Raw genomic sequence first — 23,271 nt, 5'->3', positions numbered from 1 at the left:
ACAGAAAAAAGTGCCCCCCAAGCCACAGCCGAGCAAGACACCTGCCTGCCCGCCTGGCGGTGTTCTTCCTCCTGTCCGAGGTTTTCATTGTTGTGAACATTTCTGTTGAGGATTGGGGTGGGGGGGTGTTTGGTTTTTATCCCCCCCCCCCCCGTCTGCTCTGTGGTTGCAGCAGGTTTTGGTCACTTCACATGACCCTGGGACACTGTCACTGTCGTAAATATGAATCAGTTGCCAAGCATTTGAATGTAAATCACAAGACTCTGGAGATGCTGCAACATTCCCGCTGATCGGGAGTCTGGCGCTGATCCTGGCACTTCTGCTGAGCCCTGACAGCCCCGAGGAAGCACTGATCCTGGTGCCTCCGCTGAGCCCTGACAGCCCTGCAGCTCCAGCCATCTCTTGCTCAGGCTTGTGCAGTGCAGCCACCGGTTCAGCTCATTCCCATCCCCCGCTACCACTTTTCTAGGATGGTCGCATACCACCTGCCAGGTGCCAAGGTACCACAGGTGGTACCTGTATCACTGGTTGAAAAGCCCTGTTCTAAGAGAAGGCTATGCTGTTTCTGGTTGAATACATCCAGCGAAGGAGAATTCATTCCTACTTAGTGCTGTAATCAAGTTTTTATTTGGAAGTTTTTAATAATGACTAAATGTCTGTGGAGATTCTCAGTCATTCAGGTCATGGTTGAAAAAGCACCTTTGGGCTAATAATGACTAGAATCGCTCTTCCTGCAACTTCAAAGGCATTGCTGCTAAGCTTGTAAGCCGCCCTGAGTCTTCGGAGAAGGGCGGGATATAAATGGAATTAAAATAAAAATAAAATAAAAATTGTTCTCTATCCTTCCGTTATGGGATACAGATAGCTCTGTAAGCACAATTGGGACCACCAGCTCCTTTGCTAAGCAACACAACCATTAAGCAAGACACGTGACTGATGGACTTATTACCTCATTTCGATCCAGTTGTTAAGCAAGGCATCAGAACTTACAATTTTACTGCCAGCTTTTCCATTGACTCTGCTTTTTCAGAAATCAACTGCGAAGTGCACAAATGGTGATTACATGGCCGTGGGACACTGGAACAGTTGTAAATGCCTGTTGTTTGCAAAATGCTTGAGTCTTGTTCATGGGACCACAGGGATGGTGTGATGGACTTGCCATAAAAGTTACTTTTCAGTAACTCAAGAATGGTCACTAAACAGAGCAGTTGTTTAGCAAGGTCTACCTGTATAGACAGCAAGTTGTGATACTTCTTCATGCACTTAAGTGCTCTTCTATTACCCCTCTTTTTTGGTAAAGGCAAACACATATCCAATTTCCTCAGTTCTACTCCTGAGACTTAGTTTCGAATTTGCGTAATAACCTCAGGAAGAGGGTAGATAGTTATCTGTCAGGGATAGTGTAATTTGATTTCCTGCACCAGTCCTTCCTCAGACTGCCCACTCTATGCATCTGATAAAGTGAGCTGTAAAACTTACAAATACTTAGTTTTTTAAGTAAAATTGGTGATACCATACTCCTGATTTCCCCCCCCCCCACCATTATTGACTAACACAGTTCTCCTCCTACAAATTACCAAGCAGATGTTTGTTTATTAAATAAGTTCATACGGCCGCCCAATTGACAGTGACACCAGGTGGCGTACAGCAATAAAAAGCTGTAATAACAATAAGACTTATATACCACTTCAAAGCGCTTTACAGCCCTCTCTAAGCAGTTAACAGGGTCAGCATATTCCTCCCCCCCCCAAACAATCTGGATCCTCCTTTTACTGACCTTGGAAGGGTGGAAGGTTGAGTCAACCTTGAGCTGGTCAGGATTGAATTCCCAATACATTTCCCCCCCCCAGTGATAATTCAGCTTGGATTTAAGGAGAAAAAAAATCCCTTTCCAACTCTAATATGAGTAAATAAATATGAACAGAATTGGCTGAGCCTGAAATTGGTATAAACATGTTTCAACGTGTCTCCACTTTGTAAAGTATTTACTATCACCCTTCTTTAGTATAGATACAACACACTGATATTGTCCAATCATTCACAGAGCGTCCCATATTTGTTGACCTAGAGCTGCCTCTTTTTTTTGCCATTGTAAATGGTTCCGTCAATATTTTTTCAGTACCTGGTACTTGTCCCTCAAGTTTCAGTGGAGTTTGTTTTTGAATGTATTCTTTCTTTACAAATTTTTTGGGGGTTATTTTATAGTAGCATTTGTAAAGAGTTGCAGTAGTCTTTCTATCTTCCTTTCATCTCACTTCCCTCTTTCACTCTTCTTCCATGGTTATATTAATGTATTTTTATCTTACCAGTGCATTTTCTGTGATTTTATTGATAGCCATTCATTAGATATATATTCTGCCTTTATTTTATGTAACTCAAGCCAATGTACATTATGCTGTTTTCTCCATAAAAACAATCCTATGAGATAGAGCAGACATGTCAAACACAAGGCCCGGAGGCCGGATCCGGCCCGTGAGGTGGTTTCATGTGGCCCACGAAGCCATCCTGGAAACAGTGAGGGAACAGCCCCCACTGCCTTGGCCCTGGCCCAGAGACCCTCCTTCTGCCAGAGACCCTCAGATCTGTCCCACTCCTGCCCAGGCCCCCATAGGCACCCTTGATGCGAACGATGTAGAGCTGGCCATGCCCACCCAGTAGGCCATACGCACTCTAGCCACGCCCACCCAGTAAGCCATGCCCACCCTGGCCGGCCCCCTGAGGGCAACCGCAATGCTGATGCGGCCCTCAATGAAATTGAGTTTGACACCCCTAAGATAGAGAGATTGAAAGAAAGTGATTATTTCAAGGTTGCCCAAGTAGTTTCTGGGCCTAATGATAGATAAGTATTCTTGTTGAACTGTTTTCTAGCCCAACACTTCAACTTCTATACTAACCTGACTTTTAAAAAAATATTTTTAATAGTCTGTAAAATACATGGTGGGGTTTTTTGTTTTGTTTTAGTATTTTTTTATTGATTGATTTGCTTCATGGAGGACAGACATGCAGACCTGTGTATGTGTGAGGGAGGGCAGCCTAGCTAGGCAACAACCTCCAAAATCACATCTAGAAGCAGGAATTGGTAAACCATTTCTGTATTATTGTTGTATGGCTGTGGCTGCTAAGCCTACCATGAAATGCTGTTGTGATTTCAAACAAACCTGTCTTTTGATTTCATTGGAAAAGTTTTTTTGAAATTACAAGCTAGGCAAGTGAGAGTGGTTGAATTTAATTCCTTTCTACCTGCTTAGTTTATGAATGCAGCTGAAAGTCCTTCAAAAGACTACAGCTTCTTTTTATTATTTAGGAGAAAAGTGAAGCAGCTAGTAAATTGCCTTCTCTCAGGCATGGGAAACTTTGATTTATTATAGTATTGTTCAGTGTAGTTCAATCTGGAAAATACCCTCCTTGCCACCTTATTAATTTTTGCCTTGTAAATCATCTTTATTATTCTTCCTGGAAAAAAATAAGCAGTGATTTAGGTATGACAGGCTTGAAACTGCTTAACATGCCCCAGAAATAAATGAAACAAGGTTTTAAGCTGTTTGGGGCTCTTTTTGGCAGAATTTGCACTGGGTTCAGTTTTAGGTTTTTGGCAGTATAAAAATAGGAGGAAGCTTTGATTTGAGTACATTCTTTTCACTTGAAACTTTCATTTCTGTGCACTCAATAATTTTTATTTATTTTATTTTATTTTAATTCCATTTATATCCCGCCCTTCTCCGAAGACTCAGGGCGGCTTTACAAACTTAGCAGTAGCCTTCATTCTATGTATATGCCTGCTTATTATTAGGGCTAATATAATTGTGAAAAAGAAAATATGAAAATGTTGATGCTTTGAGACATAACATTTATGAATAGTCTGCATTCTCCCCTCACTCAACTATTTTATCATGTTAAAATGTTAAAAAATGTGCCCAGTTTCTGAAAAAGTGTTATTTTTTGGAGGCTCTTAGATACCTACTCTCTTCTCAGAACTATTTGGATTATGGGATCTGATATAAGAGTTTTCCATTTGGCAATCAACACATCTTACAGGCAGTCCTTGACTTGTGATCACAATTGAATCCAAAATTCCCATTGCTAAGCAAGACAATTGTTAACTGAGTTTTGCACCATTTTATGACCTTTCTTGCTACAGTTACCATGTTTCCCCAAAAATAAGACTTTGCTTGATTTTTTGGGGAGGGTGGGTCTAATATAAGCCCTACCCCAAAAATAAGCCCTAGTTTTGGGGCGAGGCGCATGCCTAAAAATCAAGCCAGGGCGGGGGTGGGGGTGGGGTGAAGCTGCCCCATGGGCCCCGCACCCATTACCAGGCCTTCCATGAATTGACACCTGCCTCTCCTTGCTGGTCCACTTCTGCAGCGTCTCCCAGCCTGCATTTCACAGTCAGAGGCCCTTCCGGAAGGCCTCTGCAGTCGAGAACTGAGCTATAGTTTTAATCGTAGCTCGGTTCTCAGCTGCAGAGGCCTTCTGGAAAGGCCTCCCTACTGTGAAATGCAGGCCGGAGCTCCATTCTCAGCTGCAAAATGAAGCTGCTCCTTTGGCTGCAGAAAAAGTGGGCCGGCTGAGTGGGGCTGTTGGTGCCGCTACTGCGAGGTGAATGGAAAAAGACACCCCCTGAAAATAAGACCTGGTGCCTCCTTTGGAGGCAAAAAATAATGGTAATAAGACTGGGTCTTATTTTCAGGGAAACATGGTAAGTGAATCACTGAAGTTAAGTTAGTAACATGGTTGTAAACTGAATTTGGCTTCTTCATTGACTTTGCTTATCAGAAGGTTTCAAAAGGTGATCACATGACCCCAAGACACTTGCACCTTCACAAATACGTGCCAGTTGCCAAGCATCTGAATTTTGATCATGTGACCCTGGGGATGCTGCAATGATTGTAAGTGTGAAAAGCAAGTCATAAGTCACTTTTTAAAATGCTATTGTAACAGTCACTAAATGAGTGGCTGTAAGTGAAGGACTATCCATATTTTTGGTGTATCGTGCAGCTCCATAGTAAAATGTACAATTTAACTTTAGTAGAACAATATATATGGTACTCACGAATGAAGGCAAACATACACGTCCCAGAATAACGTTGCAGGATCCAATCTGGGTCAGTCATTGGAACCAGAGATTTTGTCTTCCAAGCTTTTTGACTTGTACTTGAGCCCATCTTCAGGGAACCTCTCTCTAGCAGATTGTGTACTGTTCTGTGTGGGGTATTTATAGTGCCCATTGTAAGTGGTTTTTTAGATGTTGATTGGGGTGTGTTGATGGCTAGGTTTTATGTCCTAAGCTGGCGTTTGCTTGTGCTGCCTTGCCCTCACCTTCTAAGTACTTGATAGGCTGGTGGTAAATCAGCATTCCTGTTGACTGATGAGGGGCTTGTTTCACAGACTTCAATCATTTCCCTGGCTGTTTTGTCCCCTGCATGTATTGCCCCTGTGACTATATAGGACAGATGGGAAGGAAGCTAACCACCAGAGTGTAAGAATACAAGTGAGCGGTCAGACGAAGAGACTCGGACTCATTGATAGCCTCACTCTGCAATGAACAAGGACACACATTCAATTTTGCAGCTACTAAGATTGTTGGACGAGAAGGCACAAAACCAGCCAGGAAGAGATTGAAGGCCTGGGAAAAACAGGTCCCTTCTCGGTCAACAGGAGTGCTGATTTACCACCAGTCTATCAAGTACTTAGAAAGCGAGGGCTGGGCTGCACAAGGACAGTTAATGACTTAAAAGCCAGCCATCAACACACCCCAATCAACATCTTAAAAGCCACATACAACAGGCACTATAAATACCACACACAGAACAGCACACACTCTGCTAGAGAGAAGTTCCCTGAAGTTCCCTGCTCCAGCACAAGTCCAAAAGCTCGAAACACAAAACCTCTGCTTGTGGTGACCAACCCAGATTGGATCCTGCAATATATGGTACTACTTTACTTACCACAAAAGGCCTGCAAGTATATACGTGTGTGTGTGTGTGTGTGTGTGTGTGTGTGTGTGTGTGTGTGTGTGTGTGTGATTTATATCCGTTTGGCCCACTTGATTGATGTATATCCCTACGGAAGTGTCTGATGAAACTATTACCATTCTAGCAGAATAACTGCCAGGTTACATTTGCATAAATGTGAGTGCAGATTAACTGATACCATGCCTGTTTCTCACAGGACTCTTACAAACGCTAGCACTAACTCCAGAACACAAAAACAAGTCCCATCAAACAGAAATAATCTTTGAAATAGTGGCAAATATCTGTAGCTCGGGCGTAGGATGAGGGTGAAGGTTCGTTCTCCAAGCTTGTGGGTTGGTTTCCGAAAATTTCATTACCAGGCTAGGTAATATCTTCAGCAGAGTTTAGGGGATGTCATTGTCAGTGTTTTTCTGTTTATAATAGCTTGAGGTGTGGGTGTGTCAAGTGAGGTCTTGTGATGGGTCAGGTGTGAGTCATCTGTGATAATCTTGCGATGGGTCTTGCAATAGGGAGGTTACATCAGGTTATGGTCATTGGGAGGTCAAATGCTGGTGGGGGGGCTTGCGTAGATTGGTTGGTTGGCTGTGCGTTTGATTTGGTTTCGGAGAGATTCGTAGGCTGGTTTTGGTTGATGTGCCTGTTGATGGAATTGCTTGTGGAGTGCTAGGCTTCGATGAACTCACAAGCATGGCGGGCGGTAGCGTGGTCGATGATTCCTGTGTTGCTCCAATAAATCTGGTGCTGTTTGGTGTCAGTGTGGGTAGAGATTAATGATTTGGGGTCATGGCGTTTGACTGCCAACCGGTGTTCGTAGATCCTGGTTTTCAGCTGACATGATGTTTTTCCCATGTAGAATTGGTTGCAATGGTTACAGTTGATTTTGTAGGTCAGGGCTTTTCAACCTTTTCACCCATTGTACCACTTTTAGGATATGGCAACATCCAAGTACCACCACTCACCTAGCAAGGTGTCAAAAACTAGATGACAAAAAAAAGGAAAAAAGTGATGGTATAGGTCAGGGGTAGGCAACCTCGGCTCTTTTATGACTCATGGACTTCAACTCCCAGAATTGAAATCCATGAGTCATAAAAGAGCCGAGGTTGCCTATCCCTGGTATAGGTAGTCCTTGACTTACAGCAGTTCGCTTAGTGACTGTTTGAAGTTACAATGTTTGAAGTTACAATGGCACTGAAAAAAGTGCCCCCCAAGCCATAGCCGAGCAAGACACCTGCCTGCCTGCCCGGCGGTGTTCTTCCTCCTGTCCGAGGATTTCATTGTTGCGAGCATTTCTGTTGAAGATTGGCAGCAGGGGTGGGGTGTTTGGTTTTTATTCCCCCCATCTGCTGTGTGGTTGCAGCAGGTTTTGGTCACCTCACATGACCCTGGGACACTGTGACCGTCATAAATGTGAATCAGTTGCCAAGCATCTGAATGTAAATCACAAGACCCTGGAGATGCTGCAACATTCCAGCTGACTGGTGCTTCTTCTGGGCTCAGCAGAAGCTCCAGGATCAGCGCCGAGCTCCTGCTGGAGCCTGGCGCTGATCCTGGCGCTTCCGCTCAGCCCTGCAGCTCCATCCATCTCTCGCTCAGGTTTGTGCGGTGCTGCCACCGGTTCAGCTCATTCCCCTCCCCCGCTACCACTTTTCTAGGATGGTCGCGTACCACCTGCTAGGTGCCAATGTACCACAGGTGGTACCCGTACCACCGGTTGAAAAGCCCTGCTGTAGATCACATTGTTTCTTTCATCCTTCTATATCGTGTCTTTGGTTCTGGATAATTCCTGGTGGAGTGTGGCTGGGGGTTTGTGGGCTGTTGTTATTCCTAGGGGTTGGAGAATTCTGGCTGTCATTTCTGACATCCCTTTTGTGTATGGTAGGATTAGGTTTTGCGTGGTGCTTGGCTGTGTGGTGTGTTATGGTTTGGCTGCGGTGTGTCATCTTGCTGGTGACTCCTTAATGTCAATCTGTCACAGTTGGAGTCAGTTCACATAAATACAAACATCCTTGTGATACCATGATCAACTACAAGATACTTTGTTTAGTAATGATCAAACTTATTGAACTGATAATGATAAAAAGCTATTGTAATCAAGTTATAACAAAATACATCTAAAATATAGAAACCAGAACAAATCAAAATACTGTAGTACAATTCCAAGTATGTATGGTTGAGAGCTGATTATTTGCTATATAAAAACAACTCTGCTTTTGTATATCCCTAAACCTCCATAAACCTGTAACTCTCAAAATGCCATTTAATGTTAGTCCAGATAATTTGAGATGCCACAGATGGATAGGCAATGACTTTGAAGGACGAAAGGAGGAGCTGCTACCGTGGCAGCATTCCGATAAGCAGGGCTTGAACTCCAGTTGAAGAAAATAACTCGAGGAAGCACCTTGTGGTTTGCAAAATTGATGTCAGCCCAACAAGATAGACCAGAGCAAGAAACCAAGGCCGTATACAGGGATCTAAAAAGTCTATACACCTCTGTTAAAAGGCCAGATTTTGGAAATGTAAAAAAATTAGACCAAGATTTCAGTTCAGATTTTCCACTTTTAACAGAACATATAAGATGTACAATTCAGTTGGAAAACAAACTGAAATCTTTGAGAGGGAAAAATAACAATAAGAAACATGTAATAACCACTAAATGAATGGTTGTAAACCTGTACCGTTTTTAGGCATTTTGTGTATAATGTCTTTAGTGTAGAACAGGGTTGTCAAACTGCTGGCCCGCGGGCCAGATGAGTCATCTGGAAGCTGCGCCCACCCCGTTGCCGGCAATGGGAAAACCATCCTGATACGTTGCGCGACGTCACATGACGCCGCGAGTTTGACATGTCTGGTGTAGAAACTAAAGAACGTTTAAAGAAAGAACTAAAGTTTATCAATTGATAAAACAAAAGTGAGAACTAGTGTGGTGTAATGGTTAAAGCATCAGGTTAGAAACGAAGAGACTATGGGTTCTTGTCCTGACTTGGGCACAAACCCAGCTGGGTGACTTGGGTTAGTACTCACTTCTCACAGACTTAGGAAGGAGACAGTGGCAAAGCGCTTCTGAAAAATCTTGCCAAGAAACTGCAAGGATTAGTCCAGGGAGTTCCTAGGAGTCAACACTGATTCAAAGGCACCCTCCCCCCCCCCAAAAAAAGCCCAAAGTAAATGGGGTATTTGAAATCAGTTGCTGCTTTATCAAGTCTCTTCATAACTGCTTTCTGAGTGTAACTGGGCTAAGGGATCCAGAATAGAAACTGACGCATGGAAATATATTGCTGAGCTATGGTAGGTTGTAGGAGAAAAAACTTGGTGGAGCAGTGGGCTAATGCCTCCTTAAGTAACACCAGCTGCCTGCAATTAGTGCAGGTTGGAGTCCCACCAGGCTTAAGGTTGACTCAGCCTTCCATCCTTCCGAGGTAGGTAAAATGAGGACCCAGATTGTTGGGGGCAATAAGCTGACTTCGTAATAATGCCGCTTGGGGGGGCTGAAAGCCCTAATAAGCAGGCATATACATAGAATGAGGGCTATTGCTAAGCACATTGGTTTGTGCTTAAATTGTAAGCCGCCCTGAGTCTTCGGAGAAGGGCGGGATATAAATGGGATTAAAAAAAACAAAAAACAATTTACTGAGATTTCTAAACTCCTACTGAAATCCTGGAAGCAAAGCTATGATAGTGGAAAAATAACAAGCAGAGCTTTGACTTTAAAATGCTTGTGTAGAAATGCTTGACTAATTGTAAATTTGATGTGTTATTCTAACTATCCCTTAGGCTCAGGCTTAGTAACAATTTGTAGCTGTAAAACTTAATTTAAAATTAAAGCCTTTTTTCTTCTCATGCTCTAGGTCGATGACATAATTTGACTAATAATAGGAATTAATATTTTTCAAAGCAAATGAACAAAGTATAAGAAATCTTCAAGCTATTTCTCTTCCTTATGATTAATATTAAAATAATAAATGAATTACCCATATCATCTCTAACCATCAGTGCTCATCTGATCAGAAGCTCTGAGTTATTTAGATCAGGGGTCCCCAACCCCCAGTCCGTGGACCGGTACCGGGCCACAGCATGCCAGCAACTGGGCTGCATAAACAAACAAAGCCCCATTTGTGGGATGCAGGCAGCACACAAAACCACACGCCCTCCAGTCCACGGAAAATCCTCTCTCCATGGAACCGGTCCCTGCTGCCCAAATGATTGGGGACCTCTGGTTTAGATGAACTGCCAGAAGGATGGATTTTCAGAGGGGGGGATAGTTTGCCAAAGGGTAACTTGATCCCAGCTCATTCTTCACTGTCTGGTACACAAACAGCAGACTCAAAAGAACATGGGGTGCAACAAACAGTAGTTAAATTTTTACATACTGAACAGAATAATTGATCCATGTGCTAGGTAAGCAAAAGCACCCAGCTCTGTTATTTTATAAAAAAATAGTGCCTTTTTACCATGAACTGATGGTGCTGTCTCTGTTACAAGGTTTAGAAAGTAGTGTGCTGCTTTTTAACATTTGAGCCTTGAATTGAATGAAACAGTAGGACGGCGGTCATGTAACTGATAAAATCTTGACTAAGATAATCAAGCAAAGGATTTATGAGCATCTAGAAAGAAACAAGGTAATTACTAGAAGCCAACATGGATCTGTTAAAAACAGATCACACCAGACAAACTGTATTGCCATTTTTGATATAGTAACTAAATTAGTGGACAAGCAAAATGCTGTGGACATAATATACTTAGACTTCAGCAAGACATTGACAAAGTAGACCACAATCTACTTCATAGTAAGATACAATAATATGGGATAGACAATACTGCCACCAGATGGATTCTCGGTTGGCTAACCAACTGCATTCAGTAGGTAGTCCTTAATGCAGACATGTCAAACACAAGGCCCGGGGTCCGGATCTGGCCCGCGAAGTGGTTTCATGTGGCCTGCGAATCCATCCTGGAAACAGTGAGGGAACGGCCCCCACTGCCTTGGCCCTGGCCCAGAGACCCTCCTTCTGCCAGAGACCCTCAGATCTGTCCCACTCCTGCCCAGGCCCCCATAGGCACCCTTGATGCGAACGATGTAGAGCTGGCCACGCCCACCCAGTAGGCCATATGCACTGTAGCCACGCCCACCCAGTAGGCCACGCCCACCCTGGCCATACCTACCCGGCCCCATGAGGGCAACCGCAATGCTGATGCGGCCCTCAATGAAATTGAGTTTGACACCCCTGCCTTAATGGAACTACATCTGCATAGAGGAAAGCATGCAGTGGGGTGCCACAAAGTTCAGTCTTGGGCCCATTACTCTTCAATATTTTCACAAGTGATCTAGACAAGAGAATAGAAGGGGAACTCATCAAATTTGCAGATAACACTGAGCTCAGGAGAATAGCTAACACTATAGAAGATAGGTTCAAGATCCAAAAGGATCTTGACAAAATTGAGCATTGGGCCCCATCCAACAAGATGCAGTTCAGTGATGGGAAAAGTAAGGTCCTGCATTTAGACAGAAAAAACCAATTGCGCAGGTATAAAATGGGCAGTACCTAGCTCAACAGCAGTAACTGTTGAGGGTTCTAGATTTCGTAGTGGACCACCACTTAAGTATTAGCCATCAGTGTGTTGCAGCTGCGAAAACAGCCAGAATCCTAGAATGCATCAACAGAGGGCTAGCATCAAGACAACAAGAAGTGATAGTACCACTTCACATAGTGCTGGTGAGACCACATTTGGAATACTATCGTATTTCCCCAAACATAAGACCTATCCCAAAAATAAACCCTAGCCTGATTTTTACACATGTGCCTAGTATAAGCCCTACCCCCAAAATAAGCCCTAGTTAAGAACCTGCGCAGCTGCCCGCCTGCCCATTCTGTTTGGTTGTTCGCAGTGCCACTGCCATGAGGTGAGGCGAGGCAAGTGGGGGAAGGGGTGGAGCTGCCCCACGGGCCCCACACCCGCTTACCTCAGGACCCGTGTAGCCAGGCCTCCCACACCCCAACACTTGCCTCGCCTCGCGGCGGTAGCACCGACAGTCACTAGTCCAGCAGGAGCCTGTGTGGCTACCGTTCCACTTCTTTTGTGACTACTCATTAACTTGGGGTTCCGTTCTCAGCTGCAGAGGCCTTTTCTGAAGGCCTCTGCCAGCGAAATGGAAGCTGGAAGCGACACACGAGCAGCCACAGAAGAAGTGGGCTGGCAACAGCCATGCTGGCTCCTGCTGGATGAGGCTGGTGCTGCTGCCACGAGGCAACACAATGGAGAAAAATAAGACATCCCCCGAAAATAAAATCTAATGCCTCTTTTGGAGGCAAAAAAAATAAAATAAGACCAGGTCTTATTTTCAGGGAAACACAGTATATCCAGTTCTCATCACTACGATACCCCCCCCCCCAAATGGAGACTCTGGAAAGTGCACAGAAGAAGAACAAAGTTGATAAAGGGTCTGGGGGCTAATTCATGATAAATGGTCGAGGGAGCTAGGAATGACTAGCCTATCGAAGAGAAGGATTGGGGGGCATGGTAACTGTCTTCCATTACTTGAGGGGCTGTCACAGAAAAGTTTGAATTATTCTCTATGTCTAGGACACCAGAAGTCACTACATAAAGTTGGCAGGAATAGCCAACGCTCCAGAAGATAGGCTTAAGATACAGAAGATACAGACTTGAACATTGGGCACTATCTAACAAAATGAAATTCAGTGGTGAAAAAAGTAAGGTTTTACATTTAGCAAGAAAAACCAAATGCACCGGTACAGTATAGATGGTACCTTGCTCAATAGTAGTAACTGTGAGAGGGATCTCGGAGTCCTATTGGACAGTTGCTTAAATATGAGCCAGCAGTGTGCTGCAGCTGCCAAAAAAGCCAACACAGTGCTAGGCTGCATTAACAGAGGGATAGAATCAAGATCATGTGAAGTATTAATACCATTATATAGCGCCTTGGTAAGGCCACACTTGAAATAATGCATCCAGTTTTGGTCACCATGATGGAAAAAAGATGTTGAGACTAGAACAGAGGTCCCCAACCTTTTGGGCACCTGGGACCAGTGCTGTGGAGAAAGATTTTTCCGCAGACCAGAAGGAACGTGGTTTTGTGTGCTGCCTGCATTCTGTAGATGGGGCTTCTCTTGTTTGTGTGACCTAGTTGCTGGCTTGCTGTGGCTCGGTGCAAGTCTACAGACCGGGGGTTGGGGACCCCTGCTCTAGAAAGGGTACAAAGAAGACCAACAAAGATTATTAGGGGACTGGATGCTAAAACATATAAAGAATGGTTGTTGGAATCGGGAATGTAGTTTAATGAAGAGAAGGACTAGGGGTGACATAATAGCAGTGTTTCAATATTTCGGGGGTCAAGGACCTGTATTCTCAAAAGCACCTGAAGGCAGAAGCAATGGATGGAAATTAATCAAAGAGAGAAGTAACCTAGAACTAAGGAGAAATTTCTTGACATTTAGAACAATTAATCAGTGGAACAACCTGCCTCCAGAGTAGCAACGTCTGGCTGCCGGGCGGAAGAAACAAAAAGGGTGGCGGTGGCGGCAGCTGCTTTTGAGGCAGCTTAGTGCCCTTGCTGAGATATGGAGGTGCTCCAGGCCCGTGCTCCACGGCTTTGATGGCAGGAGGAGCAACGCCTGCCTGCCGGGCGGAAAAAACAGAAAGGTTGGTGGCGGCAGTGGCGGCTGCTTTTGAGGCAGCTTAGTGCCCTTGCTGAGATATGGAGGTGCTCCAGGCAAGCAGTTGGGACGGCTCAGCAGAGGGAATGGAAGTTTCTCCGCGCGTGCTGATCAGCGGGCGTGGAGAAACGCCGAAACTCGAGTCTTCATCCCAACTGCTTGCCTTGCTGCAAGGCAAGCAGTTGGGACGGCTCAGCAGAGGGAATGGGCGTTTCTCCGTGTGCGCTGATCAACAGAAAGCAAGCTGAAACAAAGAGAGGGAGACTGTCAGGAGTGCGAGATCACCGATCTCGCGCTCCTGCAAACTCTCCCACTTGGTTGCAGCTTGCTTTTTGTTGCAGAAAGCAAGCTGAAACAAAGAGAGGGAGACTGTAAGGAGCGCAAGATCAGCGCGGGCTGAGAAACGCCTGTCTCGTGTTCCTAGCAATTTCCCTTGATTTCCATTTGTGAAGTTTGGGGCTGGCCTTATGGAGTCGCCAAAGCTTCCGTGGGCCCGGGAGGACGCATACACAGGGCTGCTGATCAGCTGACGACTCTGTACCACCGGCCCTGACCTCCACCGACCGGCTCCAGTCGGGGCCAACTATACAGGGTCACCAACAGTGGAGGAGAGCGGAGCGCGGGCCTGGAGCACCTCCATATCTTGGCAAGGGCACTAAGCTGCCTCAAAAGCAGCCTCCACTGCTGCCACCGCTGCCGCCAACCTTTCTGTTTCTTCCGCCCGGCAGGCAGGCGTTGCTACTCCTGCCACCAAAGACGCTTCAGCATTTTGGTGAACGCACTAGGCCGCCCAACAGCAGCCGCCGCCAGCGGAGCGATTGCCCACTCCTTGGGGCTCACTGCTGCCATGGGGGCCAGCACGAGGATTTCTTTCTACGGGGGAGGCGGAGGCTGACGGAGATGCGGCAGATCTCCAGTGTCTCTTTCACCGCCGCCTCCACCGCTACTGTCGTTGGCTTCTGCTATGGCCGAACCCGGGCAGCCTCCTCCACCCCCAGCAGTGGCATCCGGGGATTCTCCGGTTTCATCGGAACCAAGCAGCAAGTGAAAAAGGTAGCAGTAGCAGCACTAGCGGGCACGGTTTTAATTGCCAAGCGTCCCCATGGAAGTCAATGGAGGCACCATGGCTGGCCTTTTGAGTTGGTGAGTGAATGAGAGCGAGAGAGAAATGTTTTTGAGCAAAGTGTGAGTGAATGAGAGTGTGAAAGAGGCTTTTTAGAGCAAAAGTGAGGGAATGAGATAGCAAGAGAGAAGCTTTTGCAAACAAAACATGAGTGAATGAGAGCGAGAGAGAAGCTTTTCCAAGCAAAGGCGAGTGAATGAGAGCGGAGGGGGCAGGGCAGCTGCATGTCTCGCCTTAGGCTCCACTGTTGTCAAGCCTCTTGTTTTGTGCATGCGCGCGCATGCGCGTCCATTTTTTGCAGCTCCCAGTTTTTCCTTTTGTGAGGGAACCAGCTCCGAGTGGCTCTTTCACTGTTTCAGGTTGCCGACCCCTGGACTAGAAGACCTCCAAGGTCCCTTCCAACATTGTTGTTATGATTATTATTATTATTATTAATTTTTTTAAAATTTAATTTTAATTCCATTTATATCCCGCCCTTCTCCGAAGACTCAGGGCGGCTTACAAGCTTAGCAGTAGCCTTCATTCTATGTATATGCCTGCTTATTAGGGCTTTCACACACACCCCAAGCGGCATTATTACAAAGTCAGCTTAATTGCCCCCAACAATCTGGGTCCTCATTTTACCTACCTCGGAAGGATGGAAGGCTGAGTCAACCTTGAGCCTGGTGGGATGCGAACCTGCGCTAATTGCAGGCAGCTGGTGTTACTTAAGGAGGCATTAGCCCACTGCTCCACCAAGGCTCCACCAAGTATATTACTATTATATACTTCACACCTTGTCAGATATCTACTCCCTTTATTTTTCTGTAGTTACTTTAATAAGCAGTTGCTACTTTCTTGGTCTAGTAATTGTCTCAATGGGCAAGCATTTATTTTAGTCAGGAATGGTATTGTTGAAAGAAAAAATTTTCAGATCCAGTCCAAGCCGGAAATAAATAAAAATGGAGACTGCTTAGGAAAGAAGCTTCTGTTTATTGAAGAACAGAACAAACAACATGTGGTTCTGGGAAAGCTGACTAAATGGAGTTGGGATAGGTGGGCTTTTGTACCTTCTTTGGGCTTTGTATTTGAGGTTCTCCCTGTTCCTGTGGCATGTACTTTGACCTGAGCTTGAGTGTGCTCTCTTGGTATTCTAATGGTATCCTAAAGGTCATGGTCCTTGGATTTTGGGTGAGAGATGTAGATTTTAGGGGTCTTTGTCTTTCTAATCCCATCAGTTCCAAGCTTCCTAGTCCCGGTCTTCCTGAATGAATCACCAAATTTGCATTTCAGAAAGCTGATTTCTGCTCGGGGCAGAGAGACTTGTGGGGAGGGATGGTTTCTGCCTAGGATTTTTCTATTATGCCTTTGAGGAAATACAATATTCTTCCTTTTAATATCCCCCATTAGTAATTCCTTCTCTGGGGGGGGGGCAGGGGTGCTGACTTCCTACACTGTCATGGATTTTTCTTGTGAAACAAAAAGTATTCTTTTAAGAATATTAATAAAGTAAAACAAGTGTATCAGCAGTTGTGGCTCTTGTGAGTATCCTGATGCCTCTTGGAACTCTAAAATGAAACAATCATTTTTAAAAAATGGATGAAATCTTACATATTCACCAAATCTTATGATATTGAAATGTTCTCTCATAAGGTCTCCAGACTGTGACTATTGAAAACTCATGAGATTTCTACCCTTTCAAACAGAAACCAAGCAATGTTTTTAATGCCTAGACACAAGATCATACGATGATACAGTTAGAAGGGCCATTCAAGCCATTAAGTCCCATTCCTTATTTAGGACAGGAATCCTCACCTCCATATCTCGGCAAGGGCTCTAAGCTCCCTCAAAAGCCGCCGCCGCCGCCAGCCTTTCTGTTTTTTCCGCACGGCAGGCGGAAATTCAAGGTGCTAGTGATGACATACAAAGCCCTACATGGCATGGGTCCGGATTACCTACGGGAGCACCTACTGCCAGCGTCAACACCCCTCCGTCCTGTGCGCTCCCACAGAGAGGGCCTCCTCAGGGTGCCACCGGTCAGAGAATGCCGGCTAGTGACCCCCAGGGGGAGAGCATTCTCGGTGGGTGCGCCAAATCCTTTGGAACTGCTTGCCAGCCGAAATCCGGATGGCCCCCGACCTTCGCACCTTCCGGCGCGACTTAAAAACCTATCTATTCCAGCAAGCCGGCCTGGCCTGATAGATTTGGGGTTTTATTTGTTTTACTATTGCTTTACTGTATACTTACCTTGCTCTGTACACCGCCCTGAGTCCTCCGGGAGAAGGGCGGTATATAAAACAAACAAACAAATAAATAAATAAATTGCTACTCCTGCTGCCAAAGACGCTCCAGTGTCTCGGCGAGCGCACTAGGTTGCCCCAACAGCAGCCGGTGGCGGCAGAGCAATTGCTCGCTCCTTGGGGCTCACTGCTGCCGTGGGGGCCGGCACAAGAATTTGTTTCTGTGGGAGAGGCGGAGGCTGACGGAGATGCAGCAGACTTCCAGCATCTCTCTCGCCGCCGCCTCCACCGCTACTGTCGTTGGCTTCCGCTACGGCCGAACCCGGGCAGCCTCCTCCACCCCCAGCAGTGGCATCCGGTGATTCTCCGGTTTCATCAGAACCAAGCAGCAAGTGAAAAAGTTAGCAGTAGCAGCACTAGCGGGAGCGGTTTTAATTGCCAAGCGTCCCCATGGAAGTCAATGGAGGCGCCGCGGCTGGCCTTTCGAGTTGTTGAGTGAATGAGAGCGAGAGAGAAGCATTTTCGAGCAAAGTGTGAGTGGGTGAGAGTGTGAAAGAGGCTTTTTAGAGCAAAATGTGAGTGAATTGAGAGCAAAAAAAGCTTTTGCGAGGAACGTGTGAGTGAATGAGAGAGCGAGATAAAAGCTTTCCTTTTATCCCTTTCTTCCGACGCCACCTTCCCCCCGGCCGTTTCTCCCGAGTCACCAACCTTCACAGCTCCCTGCCGCTAGCAAGAACCATCTTTTTGAGTTTTTTACTCTACTTTTTCCAGGCTAAGGGAGTGCCAGCCCTGCTGATGTAGGAAAAGCGAAGCCGGGGCCCTGCTGGCTCTCCAGAATAGTGGGGCCGCTTCCTAATAAACGCGGCTGATCGGTCTTAGTTTCTTCTGCAAGGAATGGTTGGGGGAGGGGTGCGTTTGCTTCACCCTTTCCTCCCCCAAAAGGTTCCCTGCTTGGAAGGAGGAACGTGAAAGGGGTGGCTTTTGGTTTCTTTCCTTCTAATGGACAGAGTGGTGCCCAATGGGTATTAGGGAGGGTACAGATTGGGAAAGGGGATTGCGTCTTTCCTCATCCAGCAAAACTGGTAAGAGAAAGCTTGTGGGCTGACCAACTAAGCCGCTAAATCCCCTCTTTCTAGCGGACCCTCCTCACTGGGAAGAAACCTTGGCAATGAACGGATTTGGAGGTGTGCGCGCGCGTACACACACACACACACACACACACACACACACACACAAAACTCCCCCTTCCGGCACGCCCCATCTGACCGACCCACTCACCTTTCCAGCAGTCCTCCTGTCTCTTCCTCCACTGCCACCATGTGCAGTGCGAGGAAGAAAAAGGTTTGTGGGCAGTCCCACAAACAGCCTGTGGGAAGTCCCACAAACCAAAGAACTTCAACCAATCAATTCAAGCTTCGCAAGTTTTTTTTCCCATGAGAAGTTTGAATTGATTGGTTGAACTTTTTTAGTCCCACCTCTTTTTTTTTTGGACTGCACATGGCAGAGGACTGGGAGCCACAGGAGACGGCTCCGGAGCCACGGGTTGCCGACCCGTGCATTAGAGCTTATTTTGGCAGATATCTTAATTTGCGGCCACCTGCCCATTCCATTCCATCGTCTGGTTGCTCACAGCTGCAATGGGGCAGGAGAGTGTGTGTCATACTAGTGCCGCCGCCACGAGTTGAGGCGAAGCAGGTGAGAGGTTGGAGCTGCCCCATGCGCCCCGCACCCGGTTACCTTGGCCCCACAGCCAGGCCACTCATGCCCCACCACCTGCCTTGCCTCATGGCATCACCACCCACCAGCAGCAGGAGCCTTGGCCCCCAGGAGCCCGCCCACTTGGCTGGTTGCTTGCAATCGCAACGAGGCAGAAGAACATGCATTGCACCGGTGTCACTGCTGCCACGAGGTGAGGCGAGGCAGGTGGGGGGGGTGGAGCTGCCTCATGTGCCCCATACCCACTTACGTCAGGGTCTCTGCAGCCAGGCCATTCCCCACTCGGTGACCTTCCCCCTGTTCAATGACCCGGCTGCCTGCCCACCTCTTCGCTTTCATTCTCCTCTTGAGCCGGACTGCCATGCTACGGAGGATGAGCAGGGGAGGCTCAGTCTCCTTACTCGGTCCCACTCCACTGTTTGGAAGCCGGGGGGGGGGGAGTGATGATGAAAGGCTCTACTGTTGCTGCGTGACAGCTGCGTCCACTGCTGGGGGGATTTTCTTCGGTCCCAGATGCCTCCGCATTGCCCCACAGATCATCTGCCCGGCAGCTGCCGCCTCCTCCTTCTTTTCTGCCTGCCTCACACTGCCTGCTCCCTGTTTCAGAGCCAGGGGGGAGTGATGGTTGCACAATAGCCGCATCCACCACTGGAGGGGCTTTCTTTGGTCCTGCCCACCCTGTTTTGCTCCACAGATCACCTGCCCAATGGCGGCAGCCTCCTTCTCCGCCAACTCTCCTCTGGCTTGTGCTGTGACCGGGCAGCAGAATCCTCTCCTGCTGCCTTCCTCTGCCTGCCAGATACCCACCAAAGCCGGGTGTCTGGCAGGAGGGGGCAGAGGAGGCTTGCGCCGCCCATTCCATTGACTTCCCCTGTCTGCTCTGGGAAACTTTGTAAGCCGTTGCAGCCGCGGGCAAGCAGATGGTGGGAGAGAGTGAGCGGGAGGCCAGGGAAGAGTTAGCGGCTGGAATCACGCTAATGCAGTCTTTAGAGTGCCCCCGCCACCAGCCCTGGTATAACTCTCCCATTGCTATGTGGGCAGAGCCACGAAACCGCCAGCCCGGGGATGATGCAGAGAGCCTACCACTGGCCTCCAGAGCTCCGCCATTGAAACCATACAATACAGGCAGTAAATGTGGAGCAGATAGAGCGATGCAGTGCCACAGGACCCTAACGGTAGGTGGCGGAGTAGGAGGAAGTGTCTCCTGCTTGGCAGGTGATCTACAGGGTGAGGTGGAGCTGCTGTGGCCCAAAGAAAGCCTCTCCAGCAGTGGATGTGGTTGTTGTGCAGCAGCAGCGGAGCCTTTCACTGTCACTCCTCCCTGGCTTCGTAATGGCAGAGGGGGACTGGGTAAGGCAACCGAGCCTCCCCCGCATATCCTCCATAGCATGGCAGTCTGGCTCAGGAGGGGAGTGAAAGGCAAGAGGTGGGCAAGAAGCCGGGTCATTGAACGGGTCAGGAGAGGCCACTGAGCGGGGAGTGGTCTGTGCTTACCCTGAGGTAAGCAGGTGTGGGGCACGTGGGGCAGTTCCACTCCCCCACCTGCCTTGCCTCAACTCCCGGTGGTACCAGTACGATATGCACTCTCGTGCCCTATTGCGGCAGTGAACAACAGACGGTGAGATGGAGTGGGTGGGCTCTTAACCACGGCTTATTTTTGGGATAGGGCTTATGTTAGGCGCACGCCAAAAAATCAGGCTTATTTTAGGGTGGATCTTATTTTCGGGAAAACACTGTAGCATATAATAGTTGAGGTTTATGCTTTCTGTATAAATATTGCCTGTTCATGCTTTTCCCATGTAAGAGTTTTTAGAGAAAATGAGTCTCCTACAAGCCAATAATTTATATTATTTATATTATTGTCAACACCAGAGCATTTTTGTTTATTGAACGCTACATTCTTTTGATCATAGGCTAAAAACCTAGACTTCCGCCGAAAGTGGGACAAAGATGAATATGAGAAGCTTGCGGAGAAACGACTTACAGAGGAAAGAGAGAAGAAAGATGGTTAGTAGTATGCTGACTATGCAATACACTGCTGTATTTCATTAGTAGTTGCTAAATCAGTTTGTAGAATGAGAGGTGCAAAGGACAACATTTCATAGGGAAGATTTAGCCACCTAAAGTCACCTTGTAGGGGAGTTGGGCGGCATAATAGATAGATACATAGATAGATAGACTTACAAATAGTCAGTTTATTTTGTGTTCTTTTAAACATTGTAAAAACCTTATTTCCTGTTTAATTTACTCATATTGAACAATTAAGAAGTTAGGCTTATTTGATCTTAGATTTGGAGGAATTAAAATTAAGTTAAGAACTTTCTTGGGCAATAGAGGAAAAAACAATATTTACTGATTAAAGTGAAGGTTTTATATTTCAAGTGTATATCAAATCATCCTCTCATCTATCTGTCTGTCTGTCTATCCTCATTAATTTTTTAAAATTTATATTTTAGGCAAACCAGTACAGCCCATCAAGCGTGAGCTTCTGCGGCATCGAGACTACAAAGTGGATCTGGAATCCAAATTGGGAAAAACTATTGTTATTACCAAAACTACTCCTCAGTCTGAGATGGGAGGGTAAGGTGATAGAGATTTTGTGTATTATTGTACTAAACATCTGATTAACAGAGAGGTTTAGCAAAAAAACTTCCAGTACTCTTTTTTCATAATGTGTTTGGAAGGAGTGGGCAGCTGATTGAACAAACTGAAATGAACCTGAACAAGATTGATAACAGGCTAGAGTGGAAAATTGGATGGATTTTTGGCAATTTCAACTCTACAGTCACCAGGTTGATCACTCTGGTGATGGGGAAGGGCCCAATGCACGTTGGTCCTAATTTGTTAAGATAGTTGTCTGGACTGCAGAAATTTGGTGGAGAGGTGCACTTCATCTCCGGTTTTAAAATCTTTTTGTGGAGCTTTTTTCTGTCGGTGTGTTTCTTTAAGCCTCCCTCGCATCTTCTAGTGCATTGCAGATGACTGGCCACATATTTTGCAGGGTTTTAATCCAATCGACTAGTGAGGTAGTGGCAGAGGGGTATGTTGTGGGAATTCTGGCATAGAAGCAAATTCCTGACTGGTGGCCATGTGGAATGATGTGTACCCCATGCTTTTTTGGACCAAATTGTTATATGCCACTTCTGCAAATGGTAAAAGGTCCACCCAGTCATTTTGATAGTTAATGTAGCAGCGGAGGTCCTGCTCCAGCACCCCATTCGTATGTTCGTAAGCTCCATTAGTTTGGGGTGGTGTGAGGAACTAAGTCCTTGGGAGGTTTCCAATAGCTTTAGGAATTCTTGCCAAAATTTAGATGTAAACGGTTACCCGTTGGTGTGAAATGATTCTCTCTGGAGCTCCATGTATAATTGTCCCACTTACCAGGGGGTTGTTTTCTCCTCCACTGTCACTCTCCAGAGTGGTCTCAGCTCCCTTGGTCAAGAGTTCCCTCACCATCACTAGAGGATGGGGTGAACTCTATGACCTCCACCCCTTTATGCTCTCTGTCTTTAGGTTTGGAGGGGCTTTGGTCCTTCCTTTTGGATCTTCAGGCAGGGGCCAAAACCGGATAGGGCGCTATGCATTTGGTAGCCTGATGGCCCTCGGTAGCACTGTGTGGGACGCCGTCAGGGGCTGAGTCATCATTTGGGGCTCAGTCCTCTTCTTCCTGCCTTTGGGGTTTCCTTCTTTTCCGGAGAATAGGGTTTTCGGGACTCTTGGCTAATGCGCTCGCGAAAAACGGCCAGGTCAATCTTGACTTCATTGGCTAGGATGTGCCACCCTTGGAGGATTCTCAGTGCCCCTCGCAACAGGCAAGTGTAGAACAACTCTCAGTTTAGCCCATCTCGGAAGTAATCGGGTTTCCATCATACTTCACACCCGGGGGGGGTGTCTGTTGGTCTCCCTGTCCCAGAAGAATGGCTAGCACCAGGAGTGCAGGTGTTTGGCTCCATTCAGTGAGTCTTCCAGAATCATGGGTGGGGCATTGGTCTCCCCCTTGCAGCCTTCGGCCAGATGTCAAAGTCGAACTGGCCAACCCAGGCTCCCTGCTGGGGCCCCCGGGGTTTCAGGCTCTCCTTTCGCCCCAGGATCTTCCATCTCTTCTGGCTCCTTCTTGGGGAAGGACATACTCACACAATCTCTGTGGTAGTTTGCATCTCTGGGTAGATTGCTGTTGCAGATCCGGCCTAATGCATTCCATAGTATGACCTTGGAATGGCCAGTGACTCATGGGACAGCCCAGACAGTAGTTTCGATTCCCCTGATCCCAGCCCCGCCTTTACCCCCTTGCAGCTCCCTCCCCCTATTGCAGGGGTATCAAACTCAATTTCATTGAGGGCCGCATCAGCATTGTGGTTGCCCTCAGGGGGCCGGATAGGTATGGCCAGGGTGGGCGTGGCCTACTGGGTAGGCGTGGCTAGAGTGTGAATGGCCTACTGGGTGGGCGTGGCCAGCTCTACATCGTTCGCATCAAGGGTGCCTATGGGGGCCTGGACAGGAGTGGGACAGATCTGAGGGTCTCTGGCAGAAGGAGGGTCTCTGGGCCAGGGCCAAGGCAGTTGGGGCCG

General features: G+C 47.0%; 1 protein-coding gene across 1 annotated transcript in view; it reads left to right on the top strand.

The window, feature by feature from the left end:
- ZMAT2 (zinc finger matrin-type 2) overlaps positions 1–23,271 on the top strand; it is a 64,766-nt gene that overhangs the window by 9,777 nt on the left and 31,718 nt on the right. The window contains exons 3-4 of the mRNA XM_083358536.1: positions 20,617–20,710; positions 21,160–21,283. Of these exons, the coding sequence (XP_083214662.1) occupies positions 20,617–20,710; positions 21,160–21,283 (218 nt within the window). The remainder of the gene's footprint in view (positions 1–20,616; positions 20,711–21,159; positions 21,284–23,271) is intronic.

Source organism: Vipera ursinii, assembly GCF_947247035.1.
Source record: "Vipera ursinii genome assembly, chromosome: 3".
In the NCBI taxonomy this organism is placed as follows: Eukaryota; Metazoa; Chordata; class Lepidosauria; order Squamata; family Viperidae; genus Vipera; species Vipera ursinii.
Note: the sequence above shows the minus strand (reverse complement) of the source record. Positions and strands in the feature narration are given on the sequence as shown.